The sequence below is a fragment of the Emydura macquarii genome, unplaced genomic scaffold (genome assembly GCF_026122565.2).
Source record: "Emydura macquarii macquarii isolate MOO-44397 ecotype Brisbane River unplaced genomic scaffold, CSIRO-AGI_Emac_v2 contig_554, whole genome shotgun sequence".
In the NCBI taxonomy this organism is placed as follows: domain Eukaryota; kingdom Metazoa; phylum Chordata; order Testudines; family Chelidae; genus Emydura; species Emydura macquarii.
The window spans coordinates 8,049,608-8,076,442 of NW_027130691.1; the positions used below are offsets into that span (position 1 = coordinate 8,049,608).

At 47.3% G+C, this 26,835-nt stretch overlaps 1 protein-coding gene across 30 annotated transcripts in view; it reads right to left on the reverse strand.

Moving 5' to 3' along the window:
* Positions 1 to 26,835, reverse strand: part of NCOR2 (nuclear receptor corepressor 2) — a 373,900-nt gene that overhangs the window by 235,820 nt on the left and 111,245 nt on the right. For all 30 annotated transcript variants that reach the window (XR_010918232.1, XM_067539730.1, XM_067539728.1 and 27 more), the window contains 2 exons: positions 16,607 to 16,734; positions 408 to 588 (listed from right to left, as the gene is read on the reverse strand). Coding sequence is in view for 29 of the 30 variants with exons in the window: in XM_067539730.1 (XP_067395831.1) it covers positions 408 to 588; positions 16,607 to 16,734 (309 nt within the window). In the remaining variant the exon portion in view is untranslated. The remainder of the gene's footprint in view (positions 1 to 407; positions 589 to 16,606; positions 16,735 to 26,835) is intronic.

The window sequence follows — 26,835 nt, forward strand, 5'->3', positions numbered from 1 at the left end:
GTAGCAGCAGTGCGGGGAGCGTGCCCGGCAGAGGGCTGCTGCTGCAGGAGGCGGCGGCTGCTTCCCTCTCTGGGGAGCATGGAGCTGGACCAGCCCTGTCCCCTGCTCCGTGCCCCCCATGATCCATCTCATGACCTCCCTCCCCCCCCCCCCCCCCAAGAAGGCCCAATCCCCACTTTGAGAACCACTGATCCAGAAGAATGCTAGAGCCAACGGGGCAGTAACCAACACCTATATTGCATCAAATAGTCAAGTGCATGGAGCTTTCAAGGAACTAGAAAATAACAGGCCCCATAGGCAACCTGTAGGAGATAAACAGGAAGCAAAAGCAATTCCCACAGTCCCCACATAATGCATACTCCGCACCTGCTTAGCGTCCTAAGGATTTGTGTGGCTCTTCTCCTTACCTTTGAGAGATCGTCCGTCCCTCCCGGCTGATTCTGGCTGAGCAGAGGCGAGTGCCGCATCAGCGAGTCTTGCAGCAGATCTAGCCGTGGTCGTTTTGTTTCAATGAACTCTATTTCTGACTGTTTGCTCATGTCCGAGAGATAGGAATGGGGCTCGGCTCTCAGGTGCAACTCCTGAGATCTGGGGAGAAAGAAAGAGAGGGGCAATTTTAGAGTCACAAGCTGCCATTCTAGCAGACACAGGGCTTCTGCATTTCCACTTATTAAGAAAGTCTAAAGGGTCACAACCCATCAAGGGAGGATAAGGCATTTGACTGCATTTACATTTCCTAGAAGACAGCATCGAGGGAGGATATTCTCCCATGCGTAACAACAGGGTTTCAGTGAGTCTCATGAATCTTCAAACGCTCCTTGGAACAGGAGTCACGTCTCTCAGTAGATCACTTGCTGTGAAATGTTTAAATTCTGGAGCTCCTTCATAGAGTTACACACCCAATGCTTACCAAGTCTGTCCACACTGCACCTGCTCGGGGAGAAAGGGGTTTTGCAAAAGCAGGATATACAGCTATCTTTCATTAAAGGAGATGCCCAATCAAACTACAGTTGTAGGAAGTGCAACAAAAATTATAAAAGGTTTAGAAAACCTGGCCTATGAGGAAAGGTTAAAAAAAGAACAGGGCATGTCTAGTCTTGAGAAAAGAAAACAGAGAGGGGAACATGAAAACAGTCTTCAAATATGTTAACGTTGTTATAAAGAGGACGGTGAACAATTGTTCTCTATGTCCACTGAATGTAGGACACGTAGTGATGCGTTTAACCTGCAGCAAAAGAGATTTAGGTTAGACATTAGGAAATATTTTCTATCTATCAGGGTAGCTAAGCTCTGGAATAGGTTCCAGAGGAGGTTATAGAATCCCCATCATTGCAGACATTTAAGAACAGGTTGGAGAAACACCTGTCAGAGATGGTCTAGGTTTATTTGGACCTGCCTCAGCACAACGGGCTAGACTTGATGACCTCTCGAGGTCCCCTCCGGCCCTACATTTCTGATTCTGTGATTTACATGCAGTCCTTTGGCTAGGGACTTGGCTGCACCAAAAACACAGCGCACAAGAGTACAGTATTCAAACACACAAAGCCTAACATCAAATGCTTCCCTTAGTTCAACATGCACAGAACAGGGCCAGTGACCGGGAACTAAAGATCAACAGCCTGATATTTATCACAAGTGTGAAGTACCCACAGCTTCCACAGAAGTCAACAGAGCTAGAGAGATAATCAACAGGCACTGAGGGCCAGGTCCTGCACTCAGACACGCTGGTGTAAATCCACAGTAAACCCATAGACCTCAGGGGAGTTATTTCAGATTTACCCCACTGAGGCAGACTGAGAACAAGGTCCTATATTTTTTTCTCCTTGGAGAGGTTGACCTAGACCCTTCCTAAGGATCCTTCCCTGCAATTTTCTCCATCTGTCCCCCAGCCGTGCCATTGCCCTTCTTACTGAGGTGGGCTGGCCCTGGCTGCTTCCAGAGCCTAACAGCACTCTTCTTCCACAGGCCAAACTCCCATCCTCGAACAAGACTCTCCTGTGGAAACTGTAAATGGATCCTACAAAAATACACACAATCCTTGATTACTCCCAGAGACAAGCTTCGTTGTGGCAGCAGGTGATGAGGATACTCAGGGCTTGTAAGGTGTAGGACAGACATGCAGTTTTATCACGAATATCAGCGAATTCAGGGCTTAGAAAATACATTTTCTTTAAAGTAACAGGAGAGTTCAACTCAGCGTGGGCACTATGGCTTGAGAGTCTAAACAGTCACTAGGCAGCCACCGAGTTAAACAACAGCCTATAAAGGAACTGGGGTGGGAGACAAAAGCATACAGAAAACAGGGGGCCATGATCACAGGTGAGAGCTGGATCCCCCCCTCCTCTCAAAAAAATTATCTGCCATATTAATGTGACTAGTTAATTCTATATCTGGGGAGGTGACAATAGGGTGATCAGATACCAAGTGTGAAAAAAATCAGGACACTTTCTTCGCAAGGAGGTGTGGGGTATAGTTGCATATATATTACAAAGCCCCAAATATTGGGGCGGTTCCTTATTGGGACGTCTGGTCACCCTAGCGACAACACAGGGGATGATCCAAATCTAACTGAAGTCAACATATTCAACAGGCTTTAGGTAAGGCCCAAAGTAATTCAGGAGAGGAGGTGCCCTCCTGAAAACAATCACCTTCAGTCCACGTGAAAGTTTTCTGTAAATGCATCAATGGGTTTCCAGATCAAATGCATTTAGTTTACGAGTTAAAAAAGCCCCCGCCCCACTGGGGGGCTTGCAAACTCAGCTTGCGTTCCAAGAGTCAAGCCAGGGGGCTCCTTCTCACACCTCAGCAGTAGTAACAAAAGGTTCTGCAGGGCAAACTACGCCATCAGTGAACCCCATTGTCTGACAAGGGCTTGGCACAGGTGAAACTAGTGGAACTCAGTAAACAATTCTGTTGCTACACAAAGAGGAATAAAACGTGGCTTGCTCACCCTCAGCTGAGGAGATAAGAGGATAAAGAGCAGGGCAGTTCAACCCTTGCATTATTTTTGCCACTTAAGTCTCCAAGTATAGCTGTATTGAATAGAGGGAGAGGGAATCTTCCATTTACATAGCTAGTTTTCAGAGTAAGGCAGATCTTTCATTTGACTCTGAAACACAGATCATTTCACCTGAATGATACAGTGCTCTTCCAGCCAGCCTTGAAACACCCCGGGGTACCTCTCACAGCCCAGTCCCCGAGCAAATTCTGTCTGCCCACAGCTGCTCTAACACCAAACAACTGCTGAGCAGGGAGGAAATATTTCAACACCCAGACGCTGGTGCACAGAGGTAATTAAAATCAGATTCCTACTTTCTTAAAGCATACATTACCAAGAAGCTGCTAATTGCCACGGGATTGGTCTGAAACCTTAGAACTTGCCAAAAAGAAACACAAACATCAATTCAGGCGTATTCATTACATTAAGAAAGACATTTTTTAAAGATAAAATAATACGATTTTAAAAACACAGTTCCCTATCGAGACTCAGGCCTATACGGTGCCAAACAACTACTACATTATAGGGTGCTATTTTATTTCCATTTCCACATCCACTGGAATTTCTATTAACCTCTATTAACAATTCTTTCAGCCTTCCTTGTTTAGAAATAAAAAAAATGCTATTGCTAGAAACTTTCACACCTTCCACTCTCCACATTCACACCTGCTACAAGATCTTTACAATGGACTTTTATGCAGCAACAGCATTGCCATTAAAGCAAAAATAACTCTGGTTAGAAAAATGTTTAGTTACATTCTTGTTCAGTTAGTCTTGCATTATCTCCAAATAGTCCCCACCCGGCCATTCATTCCAGAAATTTCCAGTTTGCTGCAGGGAAGCAGTGTTTCTAATTTATGTTTATTTGCATGACCAGTCACTGGACCAAAACAAACACCAATGGGTTAATCTTTTGCAATCGACATGTGGAATTAGTAAAGTATAAACTGTTAGGATTTTATGCCAAATACTAAGCAACTTCCTCAGCTCCCAGTGCAACCAAATACATACTGAGGGTGCTCGTCACATTGCAGAATCAGGCCTTCTTGCAGATCCTCTCACACAAATAGATTTTCGGACCTACTATACTTGTGGCTGCTTTAAGTCTGTATCATTTTAAAAAGGAGGGGTTTGTAACAGGCTCGCAATGTTTGCCTGAAATGGCTAGGAAAGGGTTACCTGGGTTTTGTTGCTTCACTGAAGGTGTCCTCTCATTAGCTGGACATAAAGGAAGCTGAGTGTGTTGGGAGACAGGACATAGGGTGTGTGTTGGGCAGCAGGGCCCCCCCATGGGGGGGAGGGGAGGGTACACTTTACCGGGCCTGGAGGCCGGGGGGGGGGGGGGGGGGGGGGGCTCAGCCCAGGCTGCAACCCCCATGGGCATGTGTGTGGGAGGGGACCCGTGTTACAAGTTTGTACCGGGCCCCAAAAAATGATGCTTGGGCCCTGCTGAGCTGCCCTTCAGGGAACAGCAATGCCAGGGGAGCCCTGAGCTGACCTTGACTTTATCGTCTCATTTGTCCTTTTAAAGACAAATCCCAGGGAGGGGTGAGCCTGGACTTTTCAAACTGTAAAATCAATCAATAAAAAGTTCTTGCATTAGCTAAAACTGCCCTCAGCGTCTCCCAGAAGCACATGGCTTTGTGCCTCAAGTCAGCTGAACCTTTGCTGTTCTCCTGCCCGTCTTTTAGAACGATATCCCGCAGGTTGCCAACCCTGGGGGAAGCCAAAAGCGGGATGAGACCAAAGCCTTTAACATTACACATTTTTCAGCATGTTATCACCCTTTCTCTGGCAATAATGAAGCTCCTTGCTATTTAAATTGAAGCGTTCTCTTTAAAGGACACACACAGGCTGGAAAAAAAAAAAAAAAAAAAAGAAGGGACCCACCAGCGGGGAAATGTGCACACAGCATGTCCCCCCATTCTGAGTTTGTTGCCTGCTTGGGTCTTTATGAGGAGACCCCAAGAGATAACCTAGTGCTCTGAGCACTACCAAAGAGAACCCTGTGAATAGGAACCATGCTGAAATTCACAAGGACTCCGCACAAACCAGCACAACAGGACATTGCTGGCAGCACAGAGATGAAGGAGGATCATATAAAAGACGCGGGTAATGCTCTAGACCCGTTAACTTCAGCTGCTTCTCTTTGAAATACACATCAGAAAATCATTTTGCACACGGGCTCGCAATAGAAGAGACTTTCTTCAGAAGTGAGCTAGTGTCATTGAAAGTGGTGACAATCCTGCCCCATTTTACTGCCAGAACCATAATCCCCAAGCTCTATACTGGGGGAGCTGGAGCAGGGTTGTCTGACACAGCATAAAATCAATGGGACTAGTTTACTGTCTCTCTCAAATGCAGACAAGACCCCAGAGGCCAGCACAAGCCCCTAAAATATTTTATTGGGGGCCGATCATCAGGCCACCCAGGTTGGAAAGCTAGCTGGGTTAACCAGTAGCATTTTTTTTTCTTATTGCTCTCCAGCTAAGATCTTGTCTACACTTACACCTCCGGGATTCGGCGGCAGTCAACGGGAGTTACGCAAAGTACGCAAAAAACTTGCGTAACTCCCGTCGACTTCTGGTCTCCTCTTCTCCTATGCCACTTGCGAAGGTGGTCTTGGTACGTCAATTTCTGGATAGACTGAGCAGGTCTTCACTGACCCTACTTTACTGAGTCTACACTGGCCAGTGTAGTCGTAGCCTGAGAAGATTTTGGTGGTTAGTAGACAAAGATTTTTCTGTTACAAAAGTGTGTTATTAGCACATAAAACGGCCATACTGGGTCAGACCAATGGTCCATCTAGCCCAGTATCCTGTCTGCCGACAGTGGCCAATGCCAGGTGCTTCAGAAGGAATGAAGAGAAGAGGACAATTATCGAGTGATCCATCCCCCGTCAGCCAGCCCCAGCTTCTGACAGTCTGAGGTTTAGGGACACCCAGGGCATGGGTCGTGTCCCTGCCCATCTTGACTAATAGCCATGGATGGGTCTATCCTCCATGAACGTATCTAATTATTTTTTGAACCCAGTTATACTTTTGGCTTTTCAACACCCCCTGGCAACGAGTTAAATGGAACGGATTTATAACAAATGCGGAAATTCGTCGGCGTTCAACACCCCCTTATCCCTAAAGTTATCCAGAAAAGAAGGAAATATCTGGGCCACGTGTTAAGAACAAAGCAAGGGCAAGTGCCATGGCAAGTATGCCATGGGGCAGCAGAAGGAACATGCAAAAGGAACCGACTGAAAGTAACCTTCTGTCAGACACTACTTGGTGAGGGAAAGCAAAAAAAAAAAAACGCAGGCCAGGATGGAGAGAGAAAGCAGCCTTGTTCATTCCCTAGAGTCGGGGTGTCAAACATCCGGCCTGCCGACCTTTTTGGTCTGGCCCCTGGCGGCAGCACGTGCTGCCCTGACATCTCACGGCATCGTACTCTCTGGCTGCGTCACGTGCTGCCACCAGAGGGTACACCGCCACGAGACCTCACGGCAGCGGGCGCCGCCACCAGATCGGTGTACTCTGGCAGCAGCGCATGGAGCGCTGTGTGCGCGAGACGCAGCACTCCAAAAGTGCCAAGTACTTCGATTTATGGTACGTGCGGCTCACTTGAAGTACATTTAATTCAAATCTGGCCCGCCATAGCAAATTAATTTGACACCCCTGCCCTAAGTGGCTGGCGTCCAATGGCACAGGAAGGATCCAGAGGATGAACTGTGTAAATGCGGAGTAGCGAAATCACCACTTGCTTGAACTCTGATTTCTCCAAATCTCCACAGAAGTCTGACTGCCTCAGGCCGGGCTATCATGTGTAGTTCTCCATGCTGCTACCACTGGGAAGTGCTACCGAAGGGCAGGTATCTTTGCCTCAGCAGCCTGGCACAAACCTTTCAGCTTGCTTCTACCAAAGTTGAGCTCAATTTAGATGAAAGCACTGGGTTTAGTTAAAACTTGAATATTTAAAAGCTTCTGCTAAAGAGCTTCACTTGCGCTGCCTGAATTATTCATGCACAGAACCAGCATAAACTTTAACATTGTGCCACATGTGACGGCACGGGCTCAACAGCAAAAAGACAAGTGCTCTGTGCGCATCCTTGGATTGTCAGTGAACACAAGAGCTGTTCTTTCCCTAGCCCCTTAAAATCTGGAGCGCAGGCAGGTAACTCTTAGAAGTTCAAATTTTTGCTAGAATCACCATTTATCCTGGAGATTGTAGAGTCATCCCAATTTCACCAGGACAGTTACATACCTCGCAAGACCATTTCCCTCTCCCAGAAAGAACTCTGGGTCTGCATATGATTCTAGGGAAACTGCATCGCGAAGCGACTTACACAAGCATCATTGCCTCACAATGAAGTTATATGTCACAAAGTGACAATGCATATGAGTTTGCCCTATAGGATGCAATTCATAATGATGAGAACCCTACAGTTCTAGTTTTAATTCAAACTCAGAAAAGCAAGACATTGACCATGCAGCGTAGGGAAAGCTTCTTCACATTAATCTAACAAGCCACGTTGGTCCAGTCAGACAAAGCCCAGGCCATTCCAGCCAGGATTTCTCCCAACGCCCTACTCCCATCATGACAAAGGAGACAGATTTAGGAGATGTATCTCTGTAAATTAGGAAGTTGATCCTACCATGTTCATTTCATCATGACCTGAGCCTCATTTGAATCCAGGCCTTGGGAGAACCCGCACCTGTTTTACAAAACTAAAAATGCTATATTGAAAACTTCTCCCTTCTAAGGGCCTAATCCTAGGAGGTGCTGAGCATCTTAACTCAACCTAGCGTCAATGGAAAGTGAAGAGACTTGTTGGAGCGGGTCTTAACACAGGAAACCAATATCCAGATGTTACCAGCTGCTGCCATCATCCATTATTTTCCCACATTCATTTTAGCAAAAAAGCAGAGCAAGAACCTAACTTTAAAGCTGCGAAAAACAATCCAAGAGTCTATGAGTGGAGGGAATTGAAGCTAACATTACAGCAAAATGAGGGGTCCCCTTTGAAAACGAGACCTTCATTAAACGGAGTAAATAAAATCAGATCAACCACACTATTCATTCTGGAACATTTGGTGCCATTTGGCCCAACACCCATTAGGATGGAAAAACTGCATATTATTTCCTTAGCCGCATATTGTGGCGGCTTTCCACACATTTCCAACTCCCACGGCTCCCTGGGCACTTCAGTCAGGGGGATTAATCATATTCAATAAACATAGTAATTAGGCCTTCCCTCGTGCTATCGTGCACGTGGCTACTTCTAACAGCCGCAAAAACCTGGCAGCTGGTTAACATACACTAAATTTCGTTATTGTCAAAGGGAACATACTTCACACACCAGTGCTGGGTGAACTCTTTAAAACCTTAATAGCTGCTGGGTGGACACACTCCAAAGACAGGTATGGCTCACGAACTGCTGAAATAACCTCTCCCCCCTGAAAATGGTGACTCACTTTACCACAGATAAACTATGGTGAACAGGTGTCCCATATATTACAGTCACAATTTCTTCCAGTGAAACCATTATCTGGCCAAATTTTCTTGTATTAATAAGAAATCTCGACGTAAAACTGTTACACATACGCACACAGAAAAATCCATATGCTTGATGTACAGAAACAGCACCTAGGCAGGCTTATAGCACCTACCACACTATGTTCGACCCAATTATTCTCATTTCTCCTGCACATTAAAATTGCAGGGGGGGGGGGGTAGGAGGGGAAAAACCACTCAGCCCTGAAACCTTGCCAGGACATTCCTTTGCAAGTATTCACGGTACGGCTTGTACCTACAGTAGATCCTGAAATACTTTTCCTAGCTCCTGCGATCCAGCTGGCAGCCAACTGAACAAGCTAAAGGGAAGTCTTGTGGCTCCTTCCAAAAAAAAGCCTGCAATCAATAAACCGTCAGGGAAAGCAGCACATCAGTGAGACGAAATGCAGAGGTGACTTCCCCAAAACAGTGTTGCCACAAGGGTTCAAGACTTCCTTCCTTCAAGCCAGGATCACAGCAGAGAGCTGCAAGTTCCCAGCCAGCCACAAAGTGGGTGGATTGTTCCTCCTAGATCCAAAACCAAAGAAGTTCCCTTCCGGATGGATATTAATTACCCTGCTTGTCCAAAAGGTTAGCTGCAACTCCAAAGAGCAACCTCGGCAGGTCCAGGTTGCCACGTACAGGACGGAGGGAAGGTCGAAAGGACGGCACAATGTCCCCGCTGGCATCCAGTGGGAGCAGTGCCAGAAAGGTGACACGTCTCCAGGATGTTGTAGAAACCTTTTCACCCAGTCGATGCAGCAGGGGCAACTGTCAGCTGGGGAAGTCCTGGTAGTGCCATCCCAGTGCTGTAGAGATCCAAAGAGCGCACAGTGCCTCCCAGGAGAGACCTGCTCAGGGGCCCAGCAGCGCTGACCCTTACCTGTCCCAGGGGCACCCTTCCGAAAGGTTCATGTGAGAGCTCCAGTCCCGCCACCAGTCTACTGCCTACCCTGTTTGAGTATCCGTATCTGCAAGCCCTTCTTCATCACGACAGGTACCAAACTAACCTCTCTCAGCAGGATGCCTAGCACCCACCTTCCAGAAAGCCCACCACCAGCACCAGCACCTGCAAGACATCCCAGCTGAGAAGCGAGCGCTGCACTACCATCAAACACTAGAAGAGGGGTCAGGCAGCATGGAGAAACCTGTACTGCTGCTCTCGCCCTGCTCCATGCAATGGCTTCAAACCTCCAGGGCTCTGACCCCTGGGGTCTTTCAGAAGCAGCCTCACACCTTGGCAGGACAGCGCTGGGGAAGTTTGCCCAGCAGGCCAAAATGCTGAACTGGAACGATCACTTCCAGCTGCAAGAGTAATTCCCTCTCCACAGCCCACTCAGCCCCTGGTACCTCTGCTTACAACAACAAACCAGAGGGGCCCAGTTGCGCTGTTGATGCTCCTGCACTGGGAAAGGACGGACACCAAACTCATTCCCGCCCCCAACAGCCGTCAGACAGTCACAGCTTTCTGTCACTGCAAACACGGGCTGCATTTGAACGGGCATCCTCACAACAAAACGCTCCATAGCAGATTCCCATCCCACTGGGCTCCCAAAGCCACTCCTCGGTGGCGATGACAGAATCATAGACAGGAGAGAGACGCACACACACACACACACCACCTCGGCCTCTGTCATAACAACCCTTTAAATAACAATCCCAGGTGGAAGATGCTACACAACTCCAAGGGACCTCAGTGGGTTTTACAGGCGTGACAACGCTCCCGTGGGGCAGGGCAGCGGTGTCACCTCAGGGCACAAGGGGAGTAACTGAAGTGTCGAGGAATGAGGGGACTTGCCCAAGGTAACAAAGTCAGACCAGAGCTGGGAATGGCACCTTGGTTTCCTGACTCCCAGGTCGCACTTTCCCTCTGTGTAAAACAACTTGGATCAACCCAGTTTCCAGGGGAGCAACATCAACAGCACAAAAACGTTCCCACCTCCCCTCCCCAAACGGGAGGTCTCAGAGAGGCCAGCGTTGGATGGGTTAGAAATACTGAACTTCCCTCTCCGAGTTGGAGGTGGCTGCTCCCGGTCAGGTGTCGGGCAGGCTGGCCAAGCAGTGCGGGGAAGTCTGCATCTGTTGTGTGAATAAACACAGGCCCTCGGTCTCCAGGGCTGTCCGTCTGGCACCTTCTACTTCTACCAGACTCGCTCTCACTCATTTTTGGAAGGGGGGAAGAGGGGGAAGCGATTCTGAGAGCGTCAGATGCGGCCGCCAACACCACACAGGCTGTTTCCTTTCTGTCTCTTCTAAATGAATGAAGGGGCAACGGCCTAGAAACCCATAAACAAGTACTCACACCTACCGCTGCTGTATGCCAAGCGGAGCATTACGCCACCGACAGCGAGACCAGGCTCTTCCTCCCAGACAGAGCACACTTCTGTGCTTCCCACCCCTGCCCCCGCCCCCAATTCACAGACATTGTGTGTGTTTGCCATCCCTCACTCCCTCCTGCAAGCCCTGTGTGCTGAGAGCCAGCTGTTTCTGCTTGCAACCAATCAATCAGAACACCGGAACAAAGCCAAAGTGCTTACAGATGCGCCTGGCTTGAACCTGCCAAGGGGGACTCAGCTGCCCAGATTCCTGATCTCCTCCTCTCCCCCCAGCACCAGGGTTTCCTTCTGTGCCAGGGACACCAAAACTATTCAGCGTGACAGATACAGGCTGCCATCCTGTCTTGCTCCAGCCAGAGCTGCCTCCATTGGCCAGGGATATTTCTCTGCCTTTTACTGTGATACCTCAGCTAGCAATTCAAGTATGTGAAAGAGAAGCTATTTCTGGCCTAAATGACTCCAAAGATTCTTATAAGCATCTTTTCAGAGATCGTTGGAGAGGCGGTGATTTTAAAAGGCGTCATTGATTTTAGGGAAGAGTTCGCCTTTTGTTTTTTAAAACGTGTGTCTTGCTGGCTGTTGCGTCTTCTAAAAATGTCTATGTATTTATGGTGTGATGTGCAGCGGCCTCCAGCTAAAATGCTGGTTTAATAAACATTCCAATCAATCAGGTTCCAGTAGCCAGGCAGTCTTCAGGCAGGCCAGGAGAGAGTACACGCCAGAGAACTCTGGGCCCAGCAGCAACACGCCCAAAGAGCTCAGTGCACAGCTGTTTCACTGGGATCCTATTTTAGAGAAGAACGTCGCACCAACAAGAGAGGAGAGCAGGGTCCAATGGGCCTGAGTTTTCAAGGTATTTTCGCACCTAAGGATGCAGATGTGACTATCCCACTAGGCATGCCTACATACCTTTGACAATCCAGCCCCACATCCACAAACCCTGGGCTCAAGTCCCTCGTGAGCTTAACAGTGCTATCAGTGTGCTCCTTGAGTGGAAGGAGGCATGGACACATGGTATGGGTTAGAACCAGGCTATAGCTTTATTAGTCAAATTACATCCAAGGTTCCCATCGGGGCACAGCCTGGGGCTGTCACTAACACCCCTGGGCTGTCAGTAACACCCCATTGATCTTTTGCCAATTCTGGGGGTCTCCACTGCAGGGGGAGCCAATCATCAAACCAGAAGGGTCTCTGGGGGCCTCCACTCACGCGGCAGCCTCCCTCCCTTTTCGACGGTTGAGGTGAGAGGGGACCTCAACCCCCAGCTAGTAACATCAAACTCATTGGCAGGGTGTTCCCTCCCGGTGTAGTGCCCCAGCACCTGGTTTCCCTTTGCCCCTAGGGAGTTAGACACAATGCCCCCATCTTGTAAGGCGTTGCCCTGGAGATACCCACTATATTATCCTTTTTGGATCTGCAGCAGCAAGCTCCCACACTGGGCACCGGCCGACTTAACGTAGGTCCGCACTGCGACCTCCAGGAGGGGGAGAATTCCAGCCTCCGGTTGCCCAAAACTCAACCCCATGGCTTTGCCGCGAGGAAGGCGAAAAAACCAACCAGCCTTGGCCAATCAGGGGGCCTGGGGAAAAATTCCTTCCCAGCCCCAAATCGGTGACTAGCACAGCCCACGGGCAACCTGGATAAGGGAGTGAGGGTGGGTTGGCTGCTGGAAACTAGTGAACAGGAAGTAGCTCTGAGCGCATGCCAAATCCCACCAGATCTCAGGCCTACCCCAGAAGTCCTGCAGGAGGCTGGAAATCCCGCAGGACCTGGCCCGTCCTGTCCTTTTACCCTCTCCCATTGCATGAGCCAGCAAAACACAACCCTCCCTACGCTCAGGGCCCTCTTTTATTTGCAACTTCATCTTTATTAGCAAACACAAGCTTTTCAAAAGGTTAACCCCTTGGGTGCTGGGGGGAGTGGCCAGAAAGACAGAGCGGGACCAGTTTTCAAAACATGGTTTGTTTATAGAAGGCCTGAATTGAGACACTTAGATTAGAGCTACAATGCCCAGGACAGTCATTTCCATGTCTAAGTGCATCCAGAACAGGGTTCACAAGCTGTAGAACTCCTAAGCATTCATGTGGCTGGTAGCCTGAAAATAACCATAGAACCACAGGGTTAGAAGGGAGCGCAAGGGTCACCAAGGTGCAGGATTTGTTGTGTCTAAACCAGCGGTTCTCAACCTTTTTTTCCCCCGAGTACCACTTGGGCCAGGTACAGTCAGGTCAAGTACCACTTGACCTGACTGTACCCGACCCGAGTACCACTCGGGGAAAAAAAGGGAGGGGACCTGCGGCGGGGTTTCGCCGCGGCGGCGGGAGGGATTTGCGGCGGGGTTTCGCGGCAGCGGGGAGAGACTTGCGGCGGCTTACATGGGGGAAACAATACCCGCCGCCGAAACCCTTCCGCCGTTTGCCCATTTTCGGCGGCAAAGTTTCGCAAGGGCGGGTGGGAGGGCACTTCCAGCGGCGGATTCGGCGGCGCGGTACGGCTCGCATACCACCCAGCCTTCTACCACCGGTTGAGAACCGCTGGTCTAAACCATCCAAGACCGACAGCTATCCACCTCCATTTGAAAACCTCCAGCGAAGGAGCTTCCACCACCTCCCGAGGCAGTCTGTTCTTACAGTTAGGAAGTTTTTTCCTGAGATTTAATCTAAATCTGCTATGCTGTACTTTGAACCCATTGCTTCTTGTCCTGCCCTCTGTGACAAGAGAGAACAACTTCTCTCCATCTTTTTTATGGCAGCCTTTCAAGTATTTGAAGATTGCTATCATGTTCCCCCACCCCCCAATCTCCTCTTTTCCAAACTAAACATACCCAGTTCCTTTAGCCTTTGCTCATATGGCTTGCATTCCATCTGTTTGATCATCTTTGTCACTTGCTTCTGGATCCTTTCCTGGTTTCTCCACCTTCTTTCTATACACTGGTGACCAAAACTGGACACTACTCCCAGCTGAGGCCTAACCAGTGCTGAGTAAAGAGGTACAATCACCTCCTGTGACTTGCATGCTGTGCCCGTTAATGCAACCCAAAATTGCATTTGCTTTTTTGGCAACAGCATTGACTCATATTGAGGTTCTAATCCAGCACAACTCCCAGATCTTTCTCAGCAGCGCTGCTACCAAGCCAGTTATCCCCCATTCTGTATTGGTGCATTTGGTTTTTCTTCCCTGAGTAGAGCACCTTACATTTGCCTTTGCTGAATTTCATTTTGTTATCTACAGCCAAGTTCTCCAATTTATCAAGATCCCTCTGAGTTTTAGATCTACCCTCCAAGATTGCTTCAGCTAATTCCTTCAGCATCCTCAGGTGAGCAGCATCAGGCCCTGCTGATTTTAATTCATTAAAATTGATCAGAAGATCCCTGATGTGTTCTTTACTTATCCCGATCTGCAGCCCTTCCCCTTTATGGTCTATGGTAAACTTCACTAGTCATCCAATCACATTATTTTTTGTGAGAAGGTGGCATTGAGCAGCACTGCCTTTCTATCATCCTCCATTACCAGCTCACCTTCTCCACTGAGCACCAGACCCATACTGTCCTTGATCTTTTCTTTAAATCAGTGCTTGAAAGGTTAAAAACATACTACATTTGGTCAAATTGGTAGAGATCCTGGGTTTTTTTTGTGTTCCTCTGCAGCATCGGTCACTTGCAGGTTTAAACTAGCGTAAATGGTGGATTCTCTGTAATTTGAAGTCTTCAAATCATGATTTGAGGACTTCTGTAACTCAACCGGAGTTCAGGAGGTCAGACTAGACGATCGTGATGGTCACTTCTGACCTTAAAGTCTATGAATCTATGACCACACTACACAGGATATGCTCTATTGCATATATCACATAGCATATGCAAGGCAGATGGTTCTGAGCCCCTTTTTTATTTGGTGTTCTAAGAATTGCTCATATAGAAAAGGTAGTCAGTCATATCGGCAGGCTGCTTTTGTATTCCCTCTGGTATTCTGTTATACAGGGAAACAAGAAATGAATGTAAAGAGAATACATTCCATACTGTGAAACATACATTCTTACTGTGCCAATGCCCGGTAAGGGGTAGGTTCAGTTCAAGATTTTGCCTAAGCTCTTTAGTACACTCATAATTGTAAAAACTAAGATCAGGGGCTGTTTGTATCCAGGTCGCATTTACAGAGGGGTGACTCAGATAAAAAACTGTTCTGATTTGGCCCACTCCGAACTTGGTTTTGATGTGTTACACTATGAAAAAATCCTCACTGAGAAATCAGAACAAGTCAAAACAATGCATCGGGCAGAGAGCTGGATTATTAGTCATCAGAACTGACACTGCCTCTTCGCATGAGTGCCTGAGGCCTGCACTCAACCCACACCACAAGTACGTACATCACCATGCTAGCAGATGCAAAGGACAATTTCAGACTCTGTGTGCTGTTGCCAAATTCTCACTTCTTTGGCTCTGCTTCATCAGTCAGAACCCATGCTGCTGGGAAAAGACAGTATTTTGGCATTCCTGGCCAAAATCTGGAGCAATCTAGGTTTAATGTATGATGCCTTCCATCATAAGACTCATGCACTTGCCGTGGAATGAACCTGATGACCTAATGTGTCTTTCCCTATCTCTAACTCTGGCCAGAAATGAGGGCTCAGAGATTCAGGACTGCACTTAGCCCTACCCAGTAGCAAGAGTCAAACCCTGTTTTGCATAAGTCTACCATTCTACAGTATGTATTTCACTTCCAGGCTATTTCTTCCAAAACCATGAGTGTCAAATGCAGAAGAGAAACTAACAAGGAGAAGGAGGTATTTTGCAATGAAACAGAGAGCGAGAGTTCTGGCCTTTATAACCGGTTAGACTCCTGCGGTTCGTGCAGCTACAAAACTGTTAGCCACACCGTATTTGCCTGGGCTGCACATAAAACACCCTGCACACTTACCGGGGTTATCAGCAAGCATGATGGTGAGTGGGCAGGAAGGGAAGGGGACGTGGAAAGCATGAAATGAGTGGAAGAGGCAAATGGAAGGGGGAAAAAAAAAAACCAGGACGACAGCAACAAAAGAAGAAGTGTAGGTGAACAATGGGAACAGACTAGTCTCATTCCTCTAACTCCTCCCTTTAGCCTTTTGGAGTTAAAATCAAAACCAAACACTCTACATTCACTTCCCACTCAGAAAAACCCCACATAGCTGATCAAGTCAATTTACAGCTCCATGGAAGTGGGGTCTTTTTTTAAAGTTACCCAGCAGACAGTAAAGGGGTTAAGAGAAGGGGGCAAGTTGTAAATCGGTAATTACACATTTGCACCAGCGCAAATAAGTCCATGGAAGAGAATGAGAGCGCACAGTCTGTTATTCGACTGTTCTTGGGCTCAGGCTGGCAGGGCTTAGCATCCAGGGGAAACAAAACAAAACAAAAAAACCCCACACACCTGCAGGGCCCATGCCCCCCCACCAAGCACTGGCATCTGCTGGAAACAGGAAAGAAAGCCCTGAACACACAAGACCCTTTCTTCCAAACATCTGGTACATAAGGAGCAGTTTGGGAACTGGATTATACTGAAAAATCAGAAGAGCTTTGCATAATCAGGTACAATAAACCTCATTAAAACACGTGGAGCTCATAATAAAAAAGCTCAGATCTTACAGTGTACTCGTTGTCTTCAAAGCACTGTGCAAATATTAACGAATGAGGAATTCAGACACACACAGACACCCCAGGAGGAGACTCCGTGGGCAGAACGCCCTCCTCTTTACCTTTCATTCCCTGGCTGGAATTCAGACAGCAAGGAAGGCCTCCTCCGCTGTGGCTGCATAATAGATCCAGGAGGTAGGTGGGAAGTGTAATCCCTGGGATGATGCTGATACTCTAAGAGACCCACATCCTGCAACAAACGACACAGAAAGAGAATTGTTATGCTGATATCAGGAATTCAGAGGACTGTGATCACTTGCATTTACATCTCAGCAAACTACTACAGGTGATATTCATTTAAGAACACCAGATGCCAGACTGCATGCCCTGGAGAGTTGTGAGCTCTCATTAACCACTAGGAGGGGAGGGGGGCGGGCCGTGCAGGGTCTTGAGCTGCCTTGCTAATGAACTTCAAACACAGGTTGGGTTGAGATGGTCACTGTGGCCTAATTCATTCACTCCTGGACCCCCCTCTTCTTGGAGTACCCCGAAGGGCACCACAACTGAGCCTACCCATGCAGCATGGGGCACGAGTCACTTGCTGGTGAATTCTCTGTACCTTGAAGTCTTTAAATCAGGGGTGGGGAACGTCCGGCCCGCGGGCCGTATAAGGCCCGCGAAATCATTCGGCGGCGGGGGGGAATTCAGCGGGAATTCAGCGGCTTCACGGCGGCGGCACGGTTCCGGGGGGGGGGGTTTGGGAGGCCAGTGCCCGCCGCCGAAACCCTGCCGCCGTTTGCCCCTTTTCGGCGGCAGGGGTGAATTCGGCGGCGGACACTCAGCCGTCTTCCGCGTACCACCATCAGGCCCTTGGCACAAAAAAAAGTTCCCCACCCCTGCTTTAAATCATCATTTGAAGACTTCAGTGACTCAGTCTTAGGTTAGGGGTCTCTTACAGGAGCGGGTGGGTGAGGCTCTGTGGCCTACGTTGGGCAGGAGGTCAGACTAGATGATCATAATGGTCCCTTCTGACCTTATATTCTAAGAGTAGCAGCGATGGTGGGTGCTTGTAATGGGATGTAGAGACACGTCTACTAGAGTCAGCGGGCTCAGACCACAAACTCCTTTCACCTTGGGCACAACTGCTCTGGTTGGGTGTGATCCAGTGACCTAGACCTGAAAGACTCTGTAACCTTTCGCTGTTTCCCCTGAGCTATTCGGTTCCCCTTCTCTTTCCTTCCACACAAGAAGAAATATTGCTGGGAGCTGACGGTAACCATACCGAGGCCGGTCTTTTCTCTGGACCTATAGTCGTAGCCTCGTTCACTCAGCCCACGTTCCCATTAATCACTTCACCACAGCTTATGGTGTATGGAAAAGTATTTTCAAGTGAAGCCCAATCACCAGGCATTTTACATCTTTCTGTTGTTGTTCAAGGAGACCTCTGATCGCCTGTGAAAGGAGGCGGGCCCACCAGGGGAAGACCAGCAGTGGAAATGTAACCATGAGATCCTCTAGTCTGATGTCCCGTGTATCACTGACTGTTACGTTTCACCCAGTTGTCCCTGCTTTGAGACCAATAACTTGTGTTTGACTAAAGCCTATCTTCTAGAAGTGCAGATTATTATTATTGGTATTACCGAAGCCTCAGTCACAGACCCATTGCACCAAGCACTGTACAAACGCTGAACAAAAAGACAGTCCCTTCCCCAAAGAGAAACTAAAACTAACCAAACTCATTTCATTGTCCAGCCTGAGGCCTCGTCTACACTAGGAAGTTTAATTATACCTCCAGAGTTAAAGCAACACAACCCCTTGCAGTGTTGGATGACGAAATGCCAGTCTGAAACGGCAACAGGCAGACAAAGGGCTCAATCCTGCCACATGCTGAGTACTGCAGCCCCAGTCCAGCCAAACGCATCAAGCACATGCTTAACTTTAAGCATGCAAGTGGGTCTGCAGAAGTCACATCCAAAGAGAAGAAAAGTTTCAAAGAAAGTTAAATTTCTAAAATGCATTCAACTTTAGTAACCTAAAGTGTTGGTAACAATAAAGAGAAAATACATCATCATCTTGACCGTGACCCTTTAAACCTGGCTCCTGAGAATTGAGCAAAAAGGGGTTGAAAGGACAGTTTGTTACTTATTCTGTACACACCCCTTTGTTCCCTGGCCCTTGGAGAGTACAGTACGGTATGTCCCTGATTTAATTAACTCAGGAGCCCTCCTGCTCTGTGCCACAAAGACTCTTATTCAAACACAATATTTCAGCTGCTATATTTCAACTGCTATTTATCTGCAGATAGATGCCTGACCACAGAGGGGGAAAAAAAAAAAGAGACCAAAGATTAATAATCTAATTACCTAAAACACTGATGAATGCTATGTAATGTCCCATCACTTTCGTGACAACCATGGTAATATGGAAACACAGTTATGCAAGAAGGAAGAGAAGTACTAGGACTTCTGAGCATATTTTAAAGTATTTTTCACCTGAAAAAAAAAATGGAGAAGTTTCTACCCTGGTTTGATTTCCCAAGCCACTCACTGTATGATCTCGGTAAACACTGCAGATAAGTGTTTCCGGGGAGATTCCAGTGGTTAAGTGCTAGCCTAGGATTCAGGAGAACTCGGTTCAATTCCCATCTTCACCATAGACTCTCTGTGACACCTTCGGCAAACCACATACTCTCTCTGTGCCTCAGTTCCCCGTCTGTATAAAGGCAATAATAACATGGCCGTACCTCACAGTGGTGTTCTGAGGCTAAACAATAGAGCTGGTCAGGAAGTCGTTTTTTCCTCCCCATAGAAAATTCCAATTTTTTGGCAAAAATTGGAGAGGAAAGCAGGGCACCATGGGAGTCCCCTACCATGGTAGAGGGTAGCCCAGCCAGGGAGCCTCGCCCACAAGAGAATTGGGGCATGAGGAAACCAAACTAACTCCCATGAAGCACTGCAGCAGGATATTCAAATCACAATATTTGGGGTTTCTGCCAAAACGTTTTGGGGGGTGGTTTTGTTTAGTTGGGTTCTTTAAAACCAAAAAAGCCAAGTTGTCCATGGAAAGCAGACACGTTTTATGAAAAACCCAACTTTCTGCCAGAAGCCAATTTCAAAAGAAAATATTCCACATCGCCCAACTGAAAAAACCATTAAAGAACGTGAGGCGTTCAGGCTACGTCTACACTTAAACCACGACTGCCGCTGAAATGCAGTAGCGCGGCTGTAGCACTTCAGTGTCACCACTCACTACAGCACCAGGAGAGTTCTGCCACTGCGGTGGTTAATCCACCTTTCCCAGAGCAGTCGCTGGCTTGATGGAAGAATTCAACTGTCAACCTCACACTGTGTACACCAGCGGTTAAACTGGATTAACTATGTCGCTCAGTGGTGTGGATTTTTCATACCCCTGATCAATGCAGCTGGGCCAACCTAACTTTTTAGTGTAGACCTGGCCCCCACAAGCGGTGGTGATGGGGCCAGATAAGTACCGCAGATTTTCAACATGGGTGCCGTTGGGCACCACTGAAATGTCAAGAGGAGCTGGGCGAGGATCTCACATTTAAGCTTTCCCCCTCAATTGTAAGAAAGAATAAAGAAAACAGCAATGAAAGACCATGCTCCCATTCCATCTGGGACTACAGATTAGAAGAAAACATCAGGAAATATCAAAGCCCGATATCTTGGGATGTTAAGAAGTAAAACAACATGTTTGTACAGTAACTTTATGGAAAACCAGGAGGGGAAAAAAAAAAAAAAAAAAGAATTCTAAGCATTCCCACCAGAGAAGCCAAGAAAAACAGAATTATTTCCAAGTTCAGCATCTCCTTCACAAAAGCTTAAATGAGCCAAATTTCAAAGGGGGAAAATGGTGGCGTCTACTAACTACTATTTCTTGTTGTGCCTGGAATAGTACACCGAGATATTAGCCCATGGCGCCAGGGTTCATGGTTTCCTGCCGCTAAGTGATAATGTGGTGTTACCCTTTGTTTTCTTTCTTTATTCTAGATGAGCTTGGTGAACTCCAACTTCTTTTTAGGCAGCATGGGAGAAGCTTGCATAGCATTTATCCAGTGCTCTAGGTCTCTGGTGACCAGATGTCCTGATTTTATAGAGACAGTCCCGATATTTGGGGCTGTTTCTTATATAGGTGACTATTACCCCCCACCACCCCTCTGTTCAGATTTTTCACACTTGATATCTGATCACTCTATCTAGGTCCCCTGCTCCAAATTCACCCACGCTATTCCAGACCTAGGCCTTTCCTGACCTGAGGCATGAATTCAGAGATGGTTTCATGTGAAGAGATCACCAACCGGAGACTGTCTAAGTCCAACTTTACTTAGGTTTTCCCAATTCTGATATGAACCCAGGTCTCCAGAGATCAAATCCTCTGAGTTACTTAGTCTCTAGCAGTATTAGCCAGCTGAGCATGTGACTCTGTTTGAAACCCAGGAATGTAGGTTAGATCATATGTAGCTGGCCCAACTATACATGACCTTATATATAAACCTCAGGAAGTTTGAGATGGAAGGGTCCTATTAGATCTTCCAGTCCATCTCCCAGACACTATAGGACTGCTCACTAGGCACATTCCCCCAGATTCTGGCTCATCCTATTTTTAAAAGTCCCACGTGATGTTGCTTTCAGCGCTTCACCAGGCAAGCTATACAAAATATAAGTATATAAAGCGGACAGATGGGCCCGAAGCAGGACTGTCACCTTTTAAAATACATGTATTAAAAGGCATAAATCAAGCTCCGATGCCTAGATTGAGAGGTGGTTTTGCCCAGTAAAAACCCCCAATCTCAATTTTGCATCAACAACAATTATATATGGTTTATGCCATATCCAGCCAGGAGGACCCTGCCAAACCAAATATGTGATTGCTCGGAGCATATTGCAAACCCGGTTCCCCACCAGCAGGCAATCTAGCCAGAACGCCTCTCCCATTTAGCCTTGTGGGAAGGGCAGAGTAATCATGATTCCCCGAAACCTGTGCCTGACCTTCCGCTTGAGAACCTTGATTCTTGTTTATCAGGCCCAACAGCTCACCAGCTATTATCCTGTAAGAAGGCTCTCCCACTTCCAGGCTGGCTCCTTCCATCCCCTGCTCAGTTCAGCCTTCCTCCCAATTCTCACTAGTCTTACAAGTCTTTTTATATTGCCTGAAGTGAAGGGGAAGCTCAGAAAGATGTGCTACTATCCATGAGTTAAGATATTTGAGACCTGCGTTTCCGGCTTCACCACTAAACAGAGGGTTGGCAAATACAATTTCCAAATGTTCACTGACAGTCTCTGACCTGTTTCATTTCACTAACGTCAGCATTTGGTTCTGCCAGCACAAAAACACCTGAAAAATTAGCATAAAGGATTCAAATCCATGAATCTCTGTGCCCTTTGATTCACTATCAAAGAAGCCCCAGGAGCACTGTCAGAATGTAGGTGGATTAATCACTCAGAAAGTGACTACAGTAAATGCATTGTGTGCCTAGATTGTGCTTTTCACACACAAATACTTTTAGGGTTGATGAGCCAGTGTCAGAAGAGGCCTTGGGTTGTTTTGCAATGTTTAAAAAGACACACACCATGAGGCATCCGGGGCCAGCAAACCTTCCATGTGCTACCATACCAAAGAGATGATCTTCTATTGATCATCTTTATCATTTGGGAGCTCCCCCTCTGACCTCTCCACTCAGGAAGCAGGCGATAGCCCCAATGCAATAGCGAGGCGTGCACCACCGCGCACTAAGACCCATGGGAGAAGTGATGCAGCCTGCACCTATCAACCCAAAATGCACGGCAGTTCCTTGCCTCCTGCTAGAGAACGCCGATAAAACATTGGGACTAAAATGACCAAACACAGCCTAACCCCGAAGCGACACCTCTCTTCTTCTGTGAGGTGGTTTTGGTTTTTTGAATTCTACTTTTTGCTCATTTTCCATTCCTCCTCTCTCTGGATCTCTTCTCTCTTTCTTTGAAAAGAACTAACTCTCTCCTCAATTGCTGATAGCTCAAAGCCGCAGGCTCTTTCTCCCTGCAGCTGACATAGTCCCCCATTTTCTCCTTTTGCGATATCATTCCCTTGTCCTCGATCCCACTCATCTGCCCTGTAACATCACCTCTCAACTGCTCCTCCACTCTACAGTTCTTGGCGGTCAATCCTGCTTTCCAGAACCTTGAGACAACATGCAAATAGGAATGTCACCCTCCAGACTGTACAACCTAACAGTAGCATCTCAGTGCAAGGGGACGGGGGGGTCCATCATTGTAAGACCATCAAACAGCTTCACTGACACCTTGTTAGTTCACCAGTTGCTGATGAAACTAATTACGACAGACAAAAACATGGAAAATACCCACTAGGTGCTCTCTAAAGCTCAAGTAATTGGCCTGCTTTTAAAACTACGTTCAATTAGAGTACCATAAGGCACCCACTCATATTAGAAACAAGAGCTGGCCAAAAATTTCAAACATGTTCTCCCTGATTCCTCAACTTAATTTCTCATCTAGAACCCTCCCCCCACTTACCCTTCAAAACTGGGGTACTGGGAAGATTCACCATCCTCAAAGCATTCCACTGGAACACCGACCCTAAATTAATCTGCCTATTTAGAAGCTATAGTAATGGGGGCTAAGGGCCCCCAATCTCTAATGTACATCCCTATGAGGCAAGGCAGTGTTGTTATCCCCATTTTGCAGATGGGACCTGAGGCTCAGAGACTAGATGACTCGCCCAAAATCACACGGGAAGAGCAGGGAATAGAACGCTGGTTTCCCAAGATCTAAACTAGTGCCCGAAGCCTGGACTATCCTTTCCAGTGATACTGGCTGAACCAAACCCCCATTCATGGGGGAAAAAAGGCAACAAAAGTGTCCAACAGCTCTAAATACTACCACCATGTTCAGGAATCTACTATGCACAAAGACTTCAGCTCATCTAAGACAGGGGGTGGAGGGAATGGGGGTCAAACAGCATATTTCGCACCAAGCACCAGCTGGAAGATTAATCAACACGTAGTGATTATTCCAAAAGAAAGCAGGCAGGTTTGTCTGGGTTGTCTTGACTTTTAGATTATTTTGGTTGGGGATCATTTGAGACACACCTTCCAACAGCCTGCAGGCTGACCAGATCTTCTTTCATGACGACTTAGATATTGCTTTGTGGCCTCTGGAAATTCTACAGAATTTTGCAAACTGATGACTTGAAAAAACAAGAGCTGGGAAGGAATTAGCAACGTCTTTCAGTTTCGCTGGTGGAAATTAACTTTTTTTCTTTACACAAATGAATGAGACAATCTTTCCAAAATAAAAAACAGCAGCGGCAGCTGCTCCTTGGTAAACCCCAATTCTAAGGTCTTATCCTCTTGATCAAACAGCGATCTCCCCCAAAAACTAACCATTGGGGGAAATGGACCTACATTAATAGTTATTATGTATCCAATGTATAAACAAACTGTCTGGAGCTTTCTTTCTGCCATGACAGCATGCGGGGTCCTCAGAAAGTATGGCAATTTTCAATGTGATGCTTAAGATTTTCATTTCCAACTAAAGGGTTATGCTCCATGCTTTAGGTTCCTATTCCATGGCAGGTCTTGGGCGGCAATTGGTCTGTTGACACCAACCCTCATACCACATGGAGATTGGTCTATCTATGACACACTCATGACTGATTAACAATGGCAGTTCTGGGTACAAACTGCAGGCCGCGTTTGATCGCCATGGGGCTGCCTCATGGGGGACAAAGGCAGTCCATGAGCCATTGATTTTAACTGGATTTCTATGTGGAGATTAAGGGTAGTGCATAGGTCCACTGAGGACAAAGAAGTTGTTTGCATGCAGAAAAGACTCGCAGATAGCTCTCAAGATCCATATTCTGAAATGAAAACCATCCCCACCCAAAATGCACCCCCCCCCCCCCCCACACACACACACTGCACAACATCACACCCTGACTGCAACCTCAGTATAGGAATACTTGCTAATACTGCACACTGCTAAATCTTCTGCCACCACTTAGTGACAGACTCCAACCGCGTCAGATATGCACAACAGGAGTGGCAGCGCACAGCCCAGAAGAAGCAGACCTGTCAGTCATTAGAGAACCGGAAGCAGACAGCCATGTCCTTGGAATCACAGGCAGCTTGACAGTGAAATTCAAAGGAAATCGTTCCTCTAGCACTTCCTCAAGCCATGCTCAGGGTTTTCCCCTCAGTGCAACGCATGGTCATCTGGGCTGAAGAACCATGCCCATGCAACAATGGTTCTCTGCTAGCAGTCACATCTCCATGGGAATGGATGGGAGAAGCAAACAACTTGAAGGATCAACAAGGCCTAGAAATGTATCAATGTACGTATTTGTCATTCTAAAACTAGCAGGTGTTGCACAGAATCACACATGCCCTCTCCAGTGCTTTGGAGCACTGCCCTGGCCAGGATGTTGAAATTGACCTATTTACTGTTTCGCTGCAACTAACATCTACACCTTCATTGATCCTGCCCATGACAGATTTTTGAGTGCTAGTCCACTCCCCTCACTTCTAAGTAGCTGCGCTGGTAGTTCTGGCTTGCTTCATTAATTATAGAGTGCACGCAGCACCCAGATGGAGAGATGTGTGTGGCTGCAAGCCAGGAGAGAGAGGGAATGGGAACAGGGATTACAATAGGTGGCAGTGAAAAACAAGAAGAATTTCAATTCCACCTACTTAAAACCTTGGAGAGCCTATGATGTCTATGGCATACACCCTGGAGATAGGAGAGGATCCACATGGGACATCGAGAGGCTCAACTTAGACCTCAAACTCCCACATCCAACCAGCAAGGCCTACGGTGTGTGCCCCCCACAACCTTCCAGCTTTCTGTTAAAAAAAATGCATGGGGTCAGATTCCAATTTTGCATCTTGATGGAAATACCAAGCGTGATCCCTCACTGAAGCCCCAGGGCTTGAACCAGTGTCACCGATCGCTGGTGGAACTAATGGGGTAAGGGCCCAGAAGGGAAAACAACACTGTCAGCCCCTTCAAATATATGAATTTTCTACCTAGCTTTAGTGCACTGAAAATGTGGCTCTCTACTGAAAACTGTTGGTCTCAGGGGCAGTGCCTTCCACTGCACCTCAGTACACAATCAGTTCAGATAATCGAACAATAACTGTTACATCTGCTCCCCCCGCCCGCCCCACACGGTACTTAGGGCTCTGCAAAGGATCAAAATGGAATAATAAATCAATGTTTAAAACAATAAAATGCTAAAGAACCAAAGAGCCTCATTAAAATAAATGTCTCCATGCAGGAGCATGGAAAGGTGCCTAGGCCAATTTGAAATCCTTCTAAAACTGTCCTTCGCCACCAGGGAAGGTCAGATTAATTTGCACATCCCCTGTGCAGATGTGCTGGTGGGAGCCGGCTGATGACAGACAGCTCTGGCATTCTCAAGGGTCTGTTTTTGTTTTCGGTGCATTATTTCATTCTGAAGCATTGAGAGCGCTCCTCCCACCCCCACTTCCTGGTAAATCTTCTGACCCTGAATAACCTGAGATTGCCAGACTCATTTAGATACAACAATCAAACTGTCTTTTGTCTTTTTTTTTTTTTTTAAAAAGAGATACTAAATTCAATCTTCAAGAAAGCCCTGCGCTGCACAGAACCCCAGAGGGTCCTAAGGAAAAAGCTATTTAATTTTTGAAAGCTCTCTCTCTGCAATGCCATCTACCACACCGGCTCAAATAAAAACCCACATTAGCTCCCGACCTCAAGATAACCTGTACGCTACACCCATAACTGCATGCAGGCAAGCATGCTCGCTGCTTAGTTTGATTGCTGGTTTGCATGCGGTTGTTTGCATGTTTCGTTCTTTCCTCCATGTTTCCAGCTGGCAGGGTCTGGGCTGCCTGATCTCCATCCAGGAAATGGAAAAGGAAGCTGGGAAGCAACGCCGCAATCTGCTCCAGGCTTTGGACCTTCAGAGCAAAGCACTTTCCTCCAAACCCAGACAATGTCGGGTCGCAGCCAACCACAGCTATGCTCCTGCTCTCCCAGATTCAGGCAGGGTATGCAATAATCACGCTTCCCCATGCAGAGCCAGGACCCTTACCAACAGCCTGATCTGGAGGGTTCTGACACCACCCCACAGCTCCTGGGTGGTGTCAAAATTAGCTTCTAAAGGGAATAACTGTAGATGCAGGTTGGGGCCAAGGGGTGGACAGCCAGACATCTGAAGCCACAGGCTAGTCTGGCAACAAAAAGGATGACTGATCATTTCCCCAATAGAGGAACAGCCTTTAACTGCCATTCCCTTTCTTAACATTCATTTTTAATGCCTTTTTAAAGTGCGTTCAGGGAGCCCTACCACC